The sequence below is a fragment of the Oncorhynchus masou genome, unplaced genomic scaffold, assembly GCF_036934945.1.
Source record: "Oncorhynchus masou masou isolate Uvic2021 unplaced genomic scaffold, UVic_Omas_1.1 unplaced_scaffold_459, whole genome shotgun sequence".
NCBI lineage: Eukaryota > Metazoa > Chordata > Actinopteri > Salmoniformes > Salmonidae > Oncorhynchus > Oncorhynchus masou.
Genome location: NW_027010985.1, coordinates 265,846 through 281,252, shown reverse-complemented (window position 1 = coordinate 281,252; position 15,407 = coordinate 265,846). Strand labels below are relative to the sequence as shown.

General features: G+C 54.2%; 1 protein-coding gene across 1 annotated transcript in view; it reads left to right on the top strand.

Moving 5' to 3' along the window:
* LOC135535190 (glypican-5-like) overlaps nt 1–8,613 on the top strand; it is a 70,124-nt gene extending 61,511 nt beyond the window's left edge. Inside the window, exons 5-8 of the mRNA XM_064961894.1 lie at nt 2,464–2,591; nt 2,827–2,952; nt 7,077–7,146; nt 8,554–8,613. Of these exons, the coding sequence (XP_064817966.1) occupies nt 2,464–2,591; nt 2,827–2,952; nt 7,077–7,146; nt 8,554–8,613 (384 nt within the window). The remainder of the gene's footprint in view (nt 1–2,463; nt 2,592–2,826; nt 2,953–7,076; nt 7,147–8,553) is intronic.
* Nucleotides 8,614–15,407: the final 6,794 nt, after the last annotated feature.

The window sequence follows — 15,407 nt, the reverse complement described above, 5'->3', positions numbered from 1 at the left end:
CATCCCCAGTAGCCAGAAGAGGTTGTCCAGACTTTTAACCAGAGAGAGTAAGATCATCCCCAGTAGCCAGAAGAGGTTGTCCAGACTGTTAACCAGGGAGTTAGATCCTCCCCAGTCAGTCCTGGGACATATGAGCATGACTGGGTCCCAAACGGGCCCCTATTCTTGTTCTGAGAAATGAAGGCTATTCCACGTGAGAAATTGCCAAGAAACTGAAGGTCTGGTACAACGCTGTGTACAACTCCCTTCACAGAACAGGAACCATTATCCCTGTGGAACGCTTTGGACACCTCGTAGAGTCCGTGGCCTGATGAATTGAGGCTGTTCTGAGGGCAAAAGGTGGGGGGCGGGGGTGTAACTCAATATTAGGAAGGTGTTCCTAGTATACTCAGGGTAGACTACAGTATAATGTGTGGTATACTCAGGGTAGACTACAGTATACTGTGTGGTATACTCAGGGTAGACTACAGTATAGTGTGTGGTATACTCAGGGTAGACTACAGTATAATGTGTGGTATACTCAGGGTAGACTACAGTATAATGTGTGGTATACTCAGGGTAGACTACAGTATAATGTGTGGTATACTCAGGGTAGACTACAGTATACTGTGTGGTATACTCAGGGTAGACTACAGTATAATGTGTGGTATACTCAGGGTAGACTACAGTATACTGTGTGGTATACTCAGGGTAGATTACAGTATAATGTGTGCTATACTCAGGGTAGACTACAGTATAATGTGTGGTATACTCAGGGTAGACTACAGTATAATGTGTGGTATACTCAGGGTATAAACAGTATAATGTGTGGTATACTCAGGGTAGACTACAGTATACTGTGTGGTATACTCAGGGTAGACTACAGTATAATGTGTGGTATACTCAGGGTAGACTACAGTATAATGTGTGGTATACTCAGGGTAGACTACAGTATAATGTGTGGTATACTCAGGGTAAACTACAGTATAATGTGGTATACTCAGGGTAAACTACAGTATAATGTGTGGTATACTCAGGGTAGACTACAGTATAATGTGTGGTATACTCAGGGTAGACTACAGTATAATGTGGTATACTCAGGGTATACTACAGTATAATGTGTGGTATACTCAGGGTAGACTACAGTATAATGTGTGGTATACTCAGGGTAGACTACAGTATAATGTGTGGTATACTCAGGGTAGACTACAGTATAATGTGTGGTATACTCAGGGTAGACTACAGTATAATGTGTGGTATACTCAGGGTAGACTACAGTATAATGTGTGGTATACTCAGGGTAGACTACAGTATAATGTGTGGTATACTAAGGGTAGAATACAGTATAATGGGTGGTATACTCAGGGTAGACTACAGTATAATTTGTGGTATACTCAGGGTAGACTACAGTATAATGTGTGGTATACTCAGGGTAGACTACAGTATAATGTGTGGTATACTCAGGGTAGACTACAGTATAATGTGTGGTATACTCAGGGTAGACTACAGTATAATGTGTGGTATACTCAGGGTAAACTACAGTATAATGTGTGGTATACTCAGGGTAGACTACAGTATAATGTGTGGTATACTCAGGGTAGACTACAGTATAATGTGTGGTATACTCAGGGTAAACTACAGTGAGTAGTGTAGTTTACACTAGACTGGCTCACTTCAACATAGACTACAGTGTGTAATAATGTTTGGTACTCAGTGTATATGTGGTCACATACCAATGTAAGCAAGGTTTAAAGGATTATGTTTTGATCAAATATTATATCTGTTTGGGCTTCTTATCGTCTTATTTCTAATTACGTTCAGGCCCCCTGACCGTCAGCCCCCTGACCGTCAGCCTCCTGACCGCCAGCCCCCTGACCGCCAGCCCCCTGACCGCCAGCCTCCTGACCGCCAGCCCCCTGACCGCCAGCCCCCTGACCGCCAGCCTCCTGACCGCCAGCCCCCTGACAGCCAGCCCCCTGACCGCCAGCCTCCTGAACGCCAGCCCCCTGACCGCCAGCCCCTGACCGCCAGCCTCCTGACCGCCAGCCCCCTGACAGCCAGCCCCTGACCGCCAGCCCCCTGACCGCCAGCCCCCTGACCACCAGCCCCCTGACCACCAGCCCCCTGACCACCAGCTCAAGACAAAATCGTCCCGCTGCTGAATCTAGTTGATGATCACTACCCTACAGTGCTTTACTTTAGACCAGAGTCCTCTGGGTCCATCTAGTGGAGACATCTTGCCACTGCACCCTGTTAGGAGGGAGTCCTCTGGGTCCATCTAGTGGAGACATCCTGTCACTGCACCCTGTTAGGAGGGAGTCCTCTGGGTCCATCTAGTGGAGACATCCTGTCACTGCACCCTGTTAGGAGGGAGTCCTCTGGGACCATCTAGTGGAGACATCCTGTCACTGCACCCTGTTAGGACCTCTCTAACATTAGGACCTGTCCATCAGCTGATTGTTCTCTGTGTTTGTCGTGCTCCAGGTGTATAAAGTATGTGGTCGTCCCAGTAGACAGCCTGCCCAGTCAGTCAGTGGCCAGCAGGACGGAGAGTCCATCCCTCTCAAAGCCTTCATCAGAGAAACAGGAAACAGCCTGGCTACCAGGAGGAAGTGAGTACACTGTCTCAGTTCACCACTGCAAACCACTCACTTTAAAGTCCCCATTTTCTACTCAGCACTTCTTGAGCACTTTTAGATGGCACTCAAAAAAAGGTTGATCTCTCAGGGCATATTTAGTTGTTAATTAAGGTTTGCTGAGATGATGATTTTAGTGTTATGAGGCTCTTGAGAGGACTGAGGGTGTTGAAGTATACCAGTGTTGTTCCCCCCGTGTCTGTCTCAACAGAGAGTTCCTGAGCAGTCTGCGTTTGTACCGTACCTTCTACGGTGGCCTGGCGGACCAGCTGTGTGTGAACCAGCTGGCCTCCACCGATGGCCTGGCCTGCTGGAACGGAGCTGACGTTGTCAAGAGGTACCTGACCCCCCCACACTGCCCCCCCTGTCCTCTCCTCCTTCCCCCTGGGGGACCTGTCCTCCTCCTCCTCCATCCCCCTGGGGGACCTGTCCTCTCCTCCGTCCCCCTGGGGGACCTGTCCTCTCCTCCATCCCCCTGGGGGACCTGTCCTCCTCCTCCTCCGTCCCCCTGGGGGACCTGTCCTCCTCCTCCTCCGTTCCCCTGGGGGACCTGTCCTCCTCCTCCTCCATCCCCCTGGGGGACCTGTCCTCCTCCTCCTCCATCCCCCTGGGGGACCTGTCCTCCTCCTCCTCCTCCGTTCCCCTGGGGGACCTGTCCTCCTCCTCCGTCCCCCTGGGGGACCTGTCCTCTCCTCCTCCATCCCCCTGGGGGACCTGTCCTCCTCCTCCATCCCCCTGGGGGACCTGTCCTCTCCTCCATCCCCCTGGGGGACCTGTCCTCCTCCTCCTCCTTCCCCCTGGGGGACCTGTCCTCTCCTCCTCCATCCCCCTGGGGGACCTGTCCTCCTCCTCCTCCATCCCCCTGGGGGACCTGTCCTCTCCTCCTCCGTCCCCCTGGGGGACCTGTCCTCTCCTCCGTTCCCCTGGGGGACCTGTCCTCTCCTCCGTTCCCCTGGGGGACCTGTCCTCCTCCTCCTCCATCCCCCTGGGGGACCTGTCCTCCTCCTCCTCCTTCCCCCTGGGGGACCTGTCCTCTCCTCCGTTCCCCTGGGGGACCTGTCCTCTCCTCCTCCGTCCCCCTGGGGGACCTGTCCTCTCCTCCATCCCCCTGGGGGACCTGTCCTCCTCCTCCATCCCCCTGGGGGACCTGTCCTCCTCCTCCATCCCCCTGGGGGACCTGTCCTCCTCCTCCATCCCCCTGGGGGACCTGTCCTCCTCCTCCATCCCCCTGGGGGACCTGTCCTCTCCTCCATCCCCCTGGGGGACCTGTCCTCCTCCTCCTTCCCCCTGGGGGACCTGTCCTCTCCTCCATCCCCCTGGGGGACCTGTCCTCTCCTCCGTTCCCCTGGGGGACCTGTCCTCTCCTCCGTTCCCCTGGGGGACCTGTCCTCCTCCTCCATCCCCCTGGGGGACCTGTCCTCCTCCTCCTCCGTTCCCCTGGGGGACCTGTCCTCCTCCTCCATCCCCCTGGGGGACCTGTCCTCCTACTCCTCTGCTCCCCTGGGGGACCTGTCCTCTCCTCCGTTCCCCTGGGGGACCTGTCCTCTCCTCCTTCCCCCTGGGGGACCTGTCCTCCTCCTCCTCCATCCCCCTGGGGGACCTGTCCTCTCCTCCGTTCCCCTGGGGGACCTGTCCTCTCCTCCGTTCCCCTGGGGGACCTGTCCTCTCCTCCTCCATCCCCCTGGGGGACCTGTCCTCCTCCTCCTCTGCTCCCCTGGGGGACCTGTCCTCTCCTCCTCTGCTCCCCTGGGGGACCTGTCCTCTCCTCCGTCCCCCTGGGGGACCTGTCCTCCTCCTCCATCCCCCTGGGGACCTGTCCTCTCCTCCATCCCCCTGGGGGACCTGTCCTCCTCCTCTGCTCCCCTGGGGGACCTGTCCTCTCCTCCGTCCCCCTGGGGGACCTGTCCTCCTCCTCTGCTCCCCTGGGGGACCTGTCCTCTCCTCCATCCCCCTGGGGGACCTGTCCTCCTCCTCCATCCCCCTGGGGACCTGTCCTCTCCTCCATCCCCCTGGGGGACCTGTCCTCCTCCTCTGCTCCCCTGGGGGACCTGTCCTCTCCTCCATCCCCCTGGGGGACCTGTCCTCCTCCTCCCTCCCCCTGGGGACCTGTCCTCTCCTCCATCCCCCTGGGGGACCTGTCCTCTCCTCCGTTCCCCTGGGGGACCTGTCCTCTCCTCCATCCCCCTGGGGGACCTGTCCTCCTCCTCCATCCCCCTGGGGGACCTGTCCTCCTCCTCCATCCCCCTGGGGACCTGTCCTCCTCCTCCATCCCCCTGGGGGACCTGTCCTCTCCTCTGCTCCCCCTGGGGGACCTGTCCTCTCCTCCATCCCCCTGGGGACCTGTCCTCCTCCTCCATCCCCCTGGGGGACCTGTCCTCTCCTCTGCTCCCCCTGGGGGACCTGTCCTCTCCTCCATCCCCCGGGGGACCTGTCCTCCTCCTCCATCCCCCTGGGGGACCTGTCCTCTCCTCCATCCCCCTGGGGGACCTGTCCTCTCCTCCATCCCCCTGGGGACCTGTCCTCTCCTCCATCCCCCTGGGGGACCTGTCCTCTCCTGCATCCCCCTGGGGGACCTGTCCTCTCCTCCATCCCCCTGGGGACCTGTCCTCTCCTCCATCCCCCTGGGGGACCTGTCCTCTCCTCTGCTCCCCTGGGGGACCTGTCCTCTCCTCTGCTCCCCTGGGGGACCTGTCCTCCTCCTCCATCCCCCTGGGGGACCTGTCCTCTCCTCCATCCCCCTGGGGGACCTGTCCTCTCCTCCGTTCCCCTGGGGGACCTGTCCTCCTCCTCCATCCCCCTGGGGGACCTGTCCTCCTCCTCCTCCATCCCCCTGGGGGACCTGTCCTCCTCCTCTGCTCCCCTGGGGGACCTGTCCTCTCCTCCATCCCCCTGGGGGACCTGTCCTCTCCTCCTCCTTCCCCCTGGGGGACCTGTCCTCTCCTCCTCTGCTCCCCTGGGGGACCTGTCCTCCTCCTCTGCTCCCCTGGGGGACCTGTCCTCCTCCTCTGCTCCCCTGGGGGACCTGTCCTCCTCCTCCTCCTCTGCTCCCCTGGGGGACCTGTCCTCTCCTCCATCCCCCTGGGGGACCTGTCCTCTCCTCTGCTCCCCTGGGGGACCTGTCCTCCTCCTCCTCCGTCCCCTGGGGGACCTGTCCTCTCCTCCGTCCCCCTGGGGGACCTGTCCTCTCCTCCGTCCCCCTGGGGGACCTGTCCTCCTCCTCCTCCGTCCCCTGGGGGACCTGTCCTCTCCTCCATCCCCCTGGGGGACCTGTCCTCTCCTCCGCTCCCCTGGGGGACCTGTCCTGTCCTCCGCTCCCCTGGGGGACCTGTCCTGTCCTCCGCTCCCCTGGGGGACCTGTCCTCCTCCTCCTCTGCTCCCCTGGGGGACCTGTCCTCTCCTCTGCTCCCCTGGGGGACCTGTCCTCTCCTCCATCCCCCTGGGGGACCTGTCCTCCTCCTCCTCCGTCCCCTGGGGGACCTGTCCTCCTCCTCCGTCCCCCTGGGGGACCTGTCCTCTCCTCCATCCCCCTGGGGGACCTGTCCTCCTCCTCCTCCGTCCCCTGGGGGACCTGTCCTCCTCCTCCGTCCCCCTGGGGGACGTGTCCTCTCCTCCATCCCCCTGGGGGACCTGTCCTCTCCTCCATCCCCCTGGGGGACCTGTCCTCCTCCTCCTCCGTTTCCCTGGGGGACCTGTCCTCTCCTCCATCCCCCTGGGGGACCTGTCCTCTCCTCCGTCCCCCTGGGGGACCTGTCCTCTCCTCCATCCCCCTGGGGGACCTGTCCTCCTCCTCCTCCGTTTCCCTGGGGGACCTGTCCTCTCCTCCGTCCCCTGGGGGACCTGTCCTCCTCCTCCTCCGTTCCCCTGGGGGACCTGTCCTCCTCCTCTGCTCCCCTGGGGGACCTGTCCTCTCCTCCATCCCCCTGGGGGACCTGTCCTCTCCTCCATCCCCCTGGGGGACCTGTCCTCTCCTCCATCCCCCTGGGGGACCTGTCCTCCTCCTCCTCCGTTTCCCTGGGGGACCTGTCCTCTCCTCCGTCCCCCTGGGGGACCTGTCCTCCTCCTCCTCCGTTCCCCTGGGGGACCTGTCCTCCTCCTCTGCTCCCCTGGGGGACCTGTCCTCTCCTCCATCCCCCTGGGGGACCTGTCCTCTCCTCCATCCCCCTGGGGGACCTGTCCTCCCTCCTCCTCCGTTTCCCTGGGGGACCTGTCCTCTCCTCCGTCCCCCTGGGGGACCTGTCCTCCTCCTCCTCCGTTCCCCTGGGGGACCTGTCCTCCTCCTCTGCTCCCCTGGGGGACCTGTCCTCTTCCTCCTCCGTTTCCCTGGGGGACCTGTCCTCCTCCTCCTACGTTCCCCTGGGGGACCTGTCCTCTATGAGCCCGTCACTGTTCCCATCAAGCATCTCTTTCTGTTTGTCTGTCTCTGACAACACAGTCCCCTCACGGTTCATGTGTCTGTGTCAGTCTTATCTCTGAGAATAAAGCTAGGACCCCGGGAGACATGCTCACCCTCGTTTCCACGGTGACGGGCCGTGTAATGTGTCGTCCTGTCTTTTATCTTGATGGTGGCCCGCTTTTACTTTTCACTTCCTGCCTCTTCGACCAATAACGGACGATCTCGTCGGAGGCAGCAGTGATGATATCAACAGAAAGACATTGGCTGTGTCCCTAATGGCAGTCTTATGGTCCAGGGCCCCTAGGGAATAGGGTGCCATTAGGGCTTCAGACACGATTCAAATCCCCAGCAGAGTCAAGAGTGTTTGGTTCAAATCCCCAGCAGAGTCAAGAGTGTTTGGTTCAAATCCCCAGCAGAGTCAACAGTGTTTGGTTCAAATCCCCAGCAGAGTCAACAGTGTTTGGTTCAAATCCCCAGCAGAGTCAACAGTGTTTGGTTTCAAATCCCCAGCAGAGTCAACAGTGTTTGGTTCAAATCCCCAGCAGAGTCAACAGTGTTTGGTTCAAATCCCCAGCAGAGTCAACAGTGTTTGGTTCAAATCCCCAGCAGAGTCAACAGTGTTTGGTTTCAAATCCACAGCAGAGTCAACAGTGTTTGGTTCAAATCCCCAGCAGAGTCAACAGTGTTTGGTTCAAATCCCCAGCAGAGTCAACAGTGTTTGGTTCAAATCCCCAGCAGAGTCAACAGTGTTTGGTTCAAATCCCCAGCAGAGTCAACAGTGTTTGGTTCACATCCCCAGCAGAGTCAACAGTGTTTGGTTCAAATCCCCAGCAGAGTCAACAGTGTTTGGTTTCAAATCCCCAGCAGAGTCAACAGTGTTTGGTTCAAATCCCCAGCAGAGTCAACAGTGTTTGGTTTCAAATCCCCAGCAGAGTCAACAGTGTTTGGTTTCAAATCCCCAGCAGAGTCGACAGTGTTTGGTTCAAATCCCCAGCAGAGTCAACAGTGTTTGGTTCAAATCCCCAGCAGAGTCAACAGTGTTTGGTTCAAATCCCCAGCAGAGTCAACAGTGTTTGGTTCAAATCCCCAGCAGAGTCAACAGTGTTTGGTTCAAATCCCCAGCAGAGTCAACAGTGTTTGGTTCAAATCCCCAGCAGAGTCAACAGTGTTTGTTTCAAATCCCCAGCAGAGTCAACAGTGTTTGGTTTCAAATCCCCAGCAGAGTCAACAGTGTTATGTGTGAATGTCACTCTGCAATGTTTACTTCATTACTGTCTCTCCAGGAGTGTGATTGCTGAGGATAATGTATAAAAGAAAAATGTGCAATCTGTCTGTCTGGAGCTGTAGTAGCAGGCTGTGTGTGTGTGTGTGTGTGTGTGTGTGTGTGTGTGTGTGTGTGTGAAGTTGGGTTGTTATAATTGTATACAACAGTGTCTCTCGTATGTAAAGTAATAGGTGTCTTGACCTCGCTGTTTCAATTGAATAATCACCAATCTGCTGCCAAACTCGATGCATCTAATATCAATGTGTTTGTTCCATCACCAGGCGCGTAGCCAGGCGGCGTATCCAGGCGGCGTAGCCAGGCGGCGTATCCAGGCGGCGTAGCAGCCAGGCGGCGTAGCAGCCAGGCGCGTAGCCAGGCGGCGTAGCCAGGCTGCGTAGCCAGGCGTGTAGCCAGGCGGCGTAGCCTGTTATACTGGCCTTATGTTCGAATACGTCTCCAAGATTAAACCTCAAATAAACCCCCCTCTGTCAACCCAGGAAACTCATTACAAACTACCCTTTTCCCTATATGGTGAACTACTACAGAGGGCTCTGATCTGTCGTAGTGCACTTCATAGGGAATAGGGCTCTGGTCTGTAGTAGTGCACTTCATAGGGAATTGCCATTAGACTGGTAGTGTCTGGACTAACCCTAACCCAGCCATTAGACTGGTAGTGTCTGGACTAACCCTAACCCAGCCATTAGATTGGTAGTGTCTGGACTAACCCAGCCATTAGACTCGTAGTGTCTGGACTAACCCTAACCCAGCCATTAGACTGGTAGTGTCTGGACTAACCCTAACCCAGCCATTAGACTGGTAGTGTCTGGACTAACCCTAACCCAGCCATTAGACTGGTAGTGTCTGGACTAACCCAGCCATTAGACTGGTAGTGTCTGGACTAACCCAGCCATTAGACTGGTAGTGTCTGGACTAACCCTAACCCAGCCATTAGACTGGTAGTGTCTGGACTAACCCTAACCCAGCCATTAGACTGGTAGTGTCTGGACTAACCCAGCCATTAGACTGGTAGTGTCTGGACTAACCCAGCCATTAGACTGGTAGTGTCTGGACTAACCCAGCCATTAGACTGGTAATGTCTGGACTAACCCAGCCATTAGACTGGTAGTGTCTGGACTAACCCTAACCCAGCCATTAGACTGGTAGTGTCTGGACTAACCCAGCCATTAGACTGGTAATGTCTGGACTAACCCAGCCATTAGACTGGTAGTGTCTGGACTAAACCAGCCATTAGACTGGTAGTGTCTGGACTAACCCAGCCATTAGACTGGTAGCGTCTGGACTAACCCTAACCCAGCCATTAGACTGGTAGCGTCTGGATTAACCCTAACCCATCCATTAGACTGGTAGTGTCTGGACTAACCCAGCCATTAGACTGGTAGTGTCTGGACTAACCCAGCCATTAGACTGGTAGCTTCTGGACTAACCCTAACCCAGCCATTAGACTGATAGTGTCTGGACTAACCCTAACCCAGCCATTAGACTGGTAGTGTCTGGACTAACCCAGCCATTAGACTGGTAGTGTCTGGACTAACCCAGCCATTAGACTGGTAGTGTCTGGACTAACCCAGCCATTAGACTGGTAGTGTCTGGACTGACCCAGCCATTAGACTGGTAGCTTCTGGACTAACCCTAACCCAGCCATTAGACTGGTAGTGTCTGGACTAACCCAGCCATTAGACTGGTAGTGTCTGGACTGACCCTAACCCAGCCATTAGACTGGTAGTGTCTGGACTAACCCAGCCATTAGACTGGTATTGTCTGGACTAACCCTAACCCAGCCATTAGACTGGTAGTGTCTGGACTAACCCAGCCATTAGACTGGTATTGTCTGGACTAACCCTAACCCAGCCATTAGACTGGTAGTGTCTGGACTAACCCTAACCCAGCCATTAGACTGGTAGTGTCTGGACTAACCCTAACCCAGCCATTAGACTGGTAGTGTCTGGACTAACCCAGCCATTAGACTGGTAGTGTCTGGACTAACCCAGCCATTAGACTGGTAGTGTCTAGACTAACCCTAACTCAGCCATTAGACTAGTAGCATCTGGACTAACCCTAACCCAGCCATTAGACTGGTAGTGTCTGGACTAACCCTAACCCAGCCATTAGACTGGTAGTGTCTGGACTGACCCAGCCATTAGACTGGTAGCTTCTGGACTAACCCAGCCATTAGACTGGTAGTGTCTGGACTAACCCAGCCATTAGACTGGTAGTGTCTGGACTAACCCTAACCCAGCCATTAGACTGGTAGTGTCTGGACTAACCCAGCCATTAGACTGGTAGTGTCTGGACTAACCCTAACCCAGCCATTAGACTGGTAGTGTCTGGACTAACCCTAACCCAGCCATTAGACTGGTAGTGTCTGGACTAACCCAGCCATTAGACTGATAGTGTCTGGACTAACCCAGCCATTAGACTGGTAGTGTCTGGACTAACTCTAACCCAGCCATTAGACTGGTAGTGTCTGGACTAACCCAGCCATTAGACTGGTAGTGTCTGGACTAACCCAGCCATTAGACTGGTAGTGTCTGGACTGACCCTAACCCAGCCATTAGACTGGTAGCTTCTGGACTAACCCTAACCCAGTCATTAGACTGGTAGTGTCTGGACTAACCCTAACCCATCCATTAGACTGGTAGTGTCTGGACTAACTCTAACCCAGCCATTAGACTGGTAGTGTCTGGACTAACCCAGCCATTAGACTGGTAGTGTCTGGACTAACCCAGCCATTAGACTGGTAGTGTCTGGACTAACCCAGCCATTAGACTGGTAGCGTCTGGACTAACCCTAACCCAGCCATTAGACTGGTAGTGTCTGGACTAACCCAGCCATTAGACTGGTAGTGTCTGGACTGACCCTAACCCAGCCATTAGACTGGTAGTGTCTGGACTAACTCTAACCCAGCCATTAGACTGGTAATGTCTGGACTAACCCAGCCATTAGACTGGTAGTGTCTGGACTAACCCAGCCATTAGACTGGTAGTGTCTGGACTAACCCAGCCATTAGACTGGTAGTGTCTGGACTAACCCTAACCCAGCCATTAGACTGGTAGTGTCTGGACTAACCCAGCCATTAGACTGGTAGTGTCTGGACTAACCCAGCCATTAGACTGGTAGTGTCTGGACTAACCCTAACCCAGCCATTAGACTGGTAGTGTCTAGACTAACCCTAACTCAGCCATTAGACTGGTAGCGTCTGGACTAACCCTAACCCAGCCATTAGACTGGTAGTGTCTGGACTAACCCAGCCATTAGACTGGTAGTGTCTGGACTAACCCTAACCCAGCCATTAGACTGGTAGTGTCTGGACTAACCCTAACCCAGCCATTAGACTGGTAATGTCTGGACTAACCCAGCCATTAGACTGGTAGTGTCTGGACTAACCCAGCCATTAGACTGGTAGTGTCTAGACTAACCCTAACCCAGCCATTAGACTGGTAGTGTCTGGACTAACCCTAACCCAGCCATTAGACTGGTAGTGTCTGGACTAACCCTAACCCAGCCATTAGACTGGTAGTGTCTGGACTAACCCAGCCATTAGACTGGTAGTGTCTGGACTAACCCAGCCATTAGACTGGTAGTGTCTGGACTAACCCAGCCATTAGACTGGTAGTGTCTGGACTAACTCTAACACAGCCATTAGACTGGTAGTGTCTGGACTAACCCAGCCATTAGACTGGTAGTGTCTGGACTAACCCTAACACAGCCATTAGACTGGTAGTGTCTGGACTAACCCAGCCATTAGACTGGTAGTGTCTGGACTAACCCAGCCATTAGACTGGTAGTGTCTGGACTGACCCTAACACAGCCATTAGACTGGTAGTGTCTGGACTAACCCAGCCATTAGACTGGTAGTGTCTGGACTAACCCTAACACAGCCATTAGACTGGTAGTGTCTGGACTGACCCTAACACAGCCATTAGACTGGTAGTGTCTGGACTAACCCAGCCATTAGACTGGTAGTGTCTGGACTAACCCTAACCCAGCCATTAGACTGGTAGTGTCTGGACTGACCCTAACACAGCCATTAGACTGGTAGTGTCTGGACTAACCCAGCCATTAGACTGGTAGTGTCTGGACTGACCCTAACACAGCCATTAGACTGGTAGTGTCTGGACTAACCCAGCCATTAGACTGGTAGTGTCTGGACTAACCCAGCCATTAGACTGGTAGTGTCTGGACTAACCCTAACCCAGCCATTAGACTAGTAGCATCTGGACTAACCCTAACCCAGCCATTAGACTGGTAGTGTCTGGACTAACCCTAACCCAGCCATTAGACTAGTAGCATCTGGACTAACCCTAACCCAGCCATTAGACTGGTAGTGTCTGGACTAACCCTAACCCAGCCATTAGACTGGTAGTGTCTGGACTAACCCTAACCCAGCCATTAGACTGGTAGCATCTGGACTAACCCTAACCCAGCCATTAGACTGGTAGTGTCTGGACTAACCCTAACCCAGCCATTAGACTGGTAGTGTCTGGACTAACCCAGCCATTAGACTGGTAGTGTCTGGACTAACCCTAACCCAGCCATTAGACTGGTAGTGTCTGGACTAACCCTAACCCAGTCATTAGACTGGTAGTGTCTGGACTAACCCTAACCCAGCCATTAGACTGGTAGTGTCTGGACTAACCCTAACTCAGCCATTAGACTGGTAGTGTCTGGACTAACCCTAACCCAGCCATTAGACTGGTAATGTCTGGACTAACCCAGCCATTAGACTGATAGTGTCTGGACTAACCCAGCCATTAGACTGGTAGTGTCTGGACTAACCCTAACCCAGCCATTAGACTGGTAGTGTCTGGACTAACCCTAACCCAGCCATTAGACTGGTAGTGTCTGGACTAACCCAGCCATTAGACTGGTAGTGTCTGGACTAACCCTAACCCAGCCATTAGACTGGTAGTGTCTGGACTAACCCTAACCCAGCCATTAGACTGGTAGCATCTGGACTAACCCTAACCCAGCCATTAGACTGGTAGTGTCTGGACTAACCCTAACCCAGTCATTAGACTGGTAGTGTCTGGACTAACCCTAACCCAGCCATTAGACTGGTAGTGTCTGGACTAACCCAGCCATTAGACTGGTAGTGTCTGGACTAACCCTAACCCAGCCATTAGACTGGTAGTGTCTGGACTAACCCTAACCCAGCCATTAGACTGGTAGCATCTGGACTAACCCTAACCCAGCCATTAGATTGGTAGTGTCTGGACTAACCCAGCCATTAGACTGGTAGTGTCTAGACTAACCCTAACTCAGCCATTAGACTGGTAGCGTCTGGACTAACCCTAACCCAGCCATTAGACTGGTAGCATCTGGACTAACCCTAACGCAGCCATTAGACTGGTAGCGTCTGGACTAACCCTAACCCAGCCATTAGACTGGTAGCATCTGGACTAACCCTAACCCAGCCATTAGATTGGTAGTGTCTGGACTAACCCAGCCATTAGACTGGTAGTGTCTAAACTAACCCTAACTCAGCCATTAGACTGGTAGCGTCTGGACTAACCCTAACCCAGCCATTAGACTGGTAGTGTCTGGACTAACCCAGCCATTAGACTGGTAGCGTCTGGACTAACCCTAACCCAGCCATTAGACTGGTAGTGTCTGGACTAACCCTAACCCAGCCATTAGACTGGTAGTGTCTGGACTAACCCAGCCATTAGACTGGTAGTGTCTGGACTAACCCTAACCCAGCCATTAGACTGGTAGTGTCTGGACTAACCCTAACCCAGCCATTAGACTGGTAGTGTCTGGACTAACCCAGCCATTAGACTGGTAGTGTCTGGACTAACCCAGCCATTAGACTGGTAGTGTCTGGACTAACCCAGCCATTAGACTGGTAGTGTCTGGACTGACCCTAACACAGCCATTAGACTGGTAGTGTCTGGACTAACCCAGCCATTAGACTGGTAGTGTCTGGACTAACCCAGCCATTAGACTGGTAGTGTCTGGACTGACCCTAACACAGCCATTAGACTGGTAGTGTCTGGACTAACCCTAACCCAGCCATTAGACTAGTAGCATCTGGACTAACCCTAACCCAGCCATTAGACTGGTAGTGTCTGGACTAACCCTAACCCAGCCATTAGACTAGTAGCATCTGGACTAACCCTAACCCAGCCATTAGACTGGTAGTGTCTGGACTAACCCTAACCCAGCCATTAGACTGGTAGTGTCTGGACTAACCCTAACCCAGCCATTAGACTGTTAGCATCTGGACTAACCCTAACCCAGCCATTAGACTGGTAGTGTCTGGACTAACCCTAACCCAGTCATTAGACTGGTAGTGTCTGGACTAACCCTAACCCAGCCATTAGACTGGTAGTGTCTGGACTAACCCTAACTCAGCCATTAGACTGGTAGTGTCTGGACTAACCCTAACCCAGCCATTAGACTGGTAATGTCTGGACTAACCCAGCCATTAGACTGGTAGTGTCTGGACTAACCCAGCCATTAGACTGGTAGTGTCTGGACTAACCCAGCCATTAGACTGGTAGTGTCTGGACTAACCCTAACCCAGCCATTAGACTGGTAGTGTCTGGACTAACCCTAACCCAGCCATTAGACTGGTAGTGTCTGGACTAACCCAGCCATTAGACGGGTAGTGTCTGGACTAACCCTAACCCAGCCATTAGACTGGTAGTGTCTGGACTAACCCTAACCCAGCCATTAGACTGGTAGCATCTGGACTAACCCTAACCCAGCCATTAGACTGGTAGTGTCTGCACTAACCCTAACCCAGTCATTAGACTGGTAGTGTCTGGACTAACCCTAACCCAGCCATTAGACTGGTAGTGTCTGGACTAACCCAGCCATTAGACTGGTAGTGTCTGGACTAACCCTAACCCAGCCATTAGACTGGTAGCATCTGGACTAACCCTAACCCAGCCATTAGACTGGTAGCGTCTGGACTAACCCTAACCCAGCCATTAGACTGGTAGTGTCTGGACTAACCCAGCCATTAGACTGGTAGTGTCTGGACTAACCCAGCCATTAGACTGGTAGCGTCTGGACTAACCCTAACCCAGCCATTAGACTGGTAGTGTCTGGACTAACCCTAACCCAGTCATTAGACTGGTAGTGTCTGGACTAACCCTAACCCAGCCAT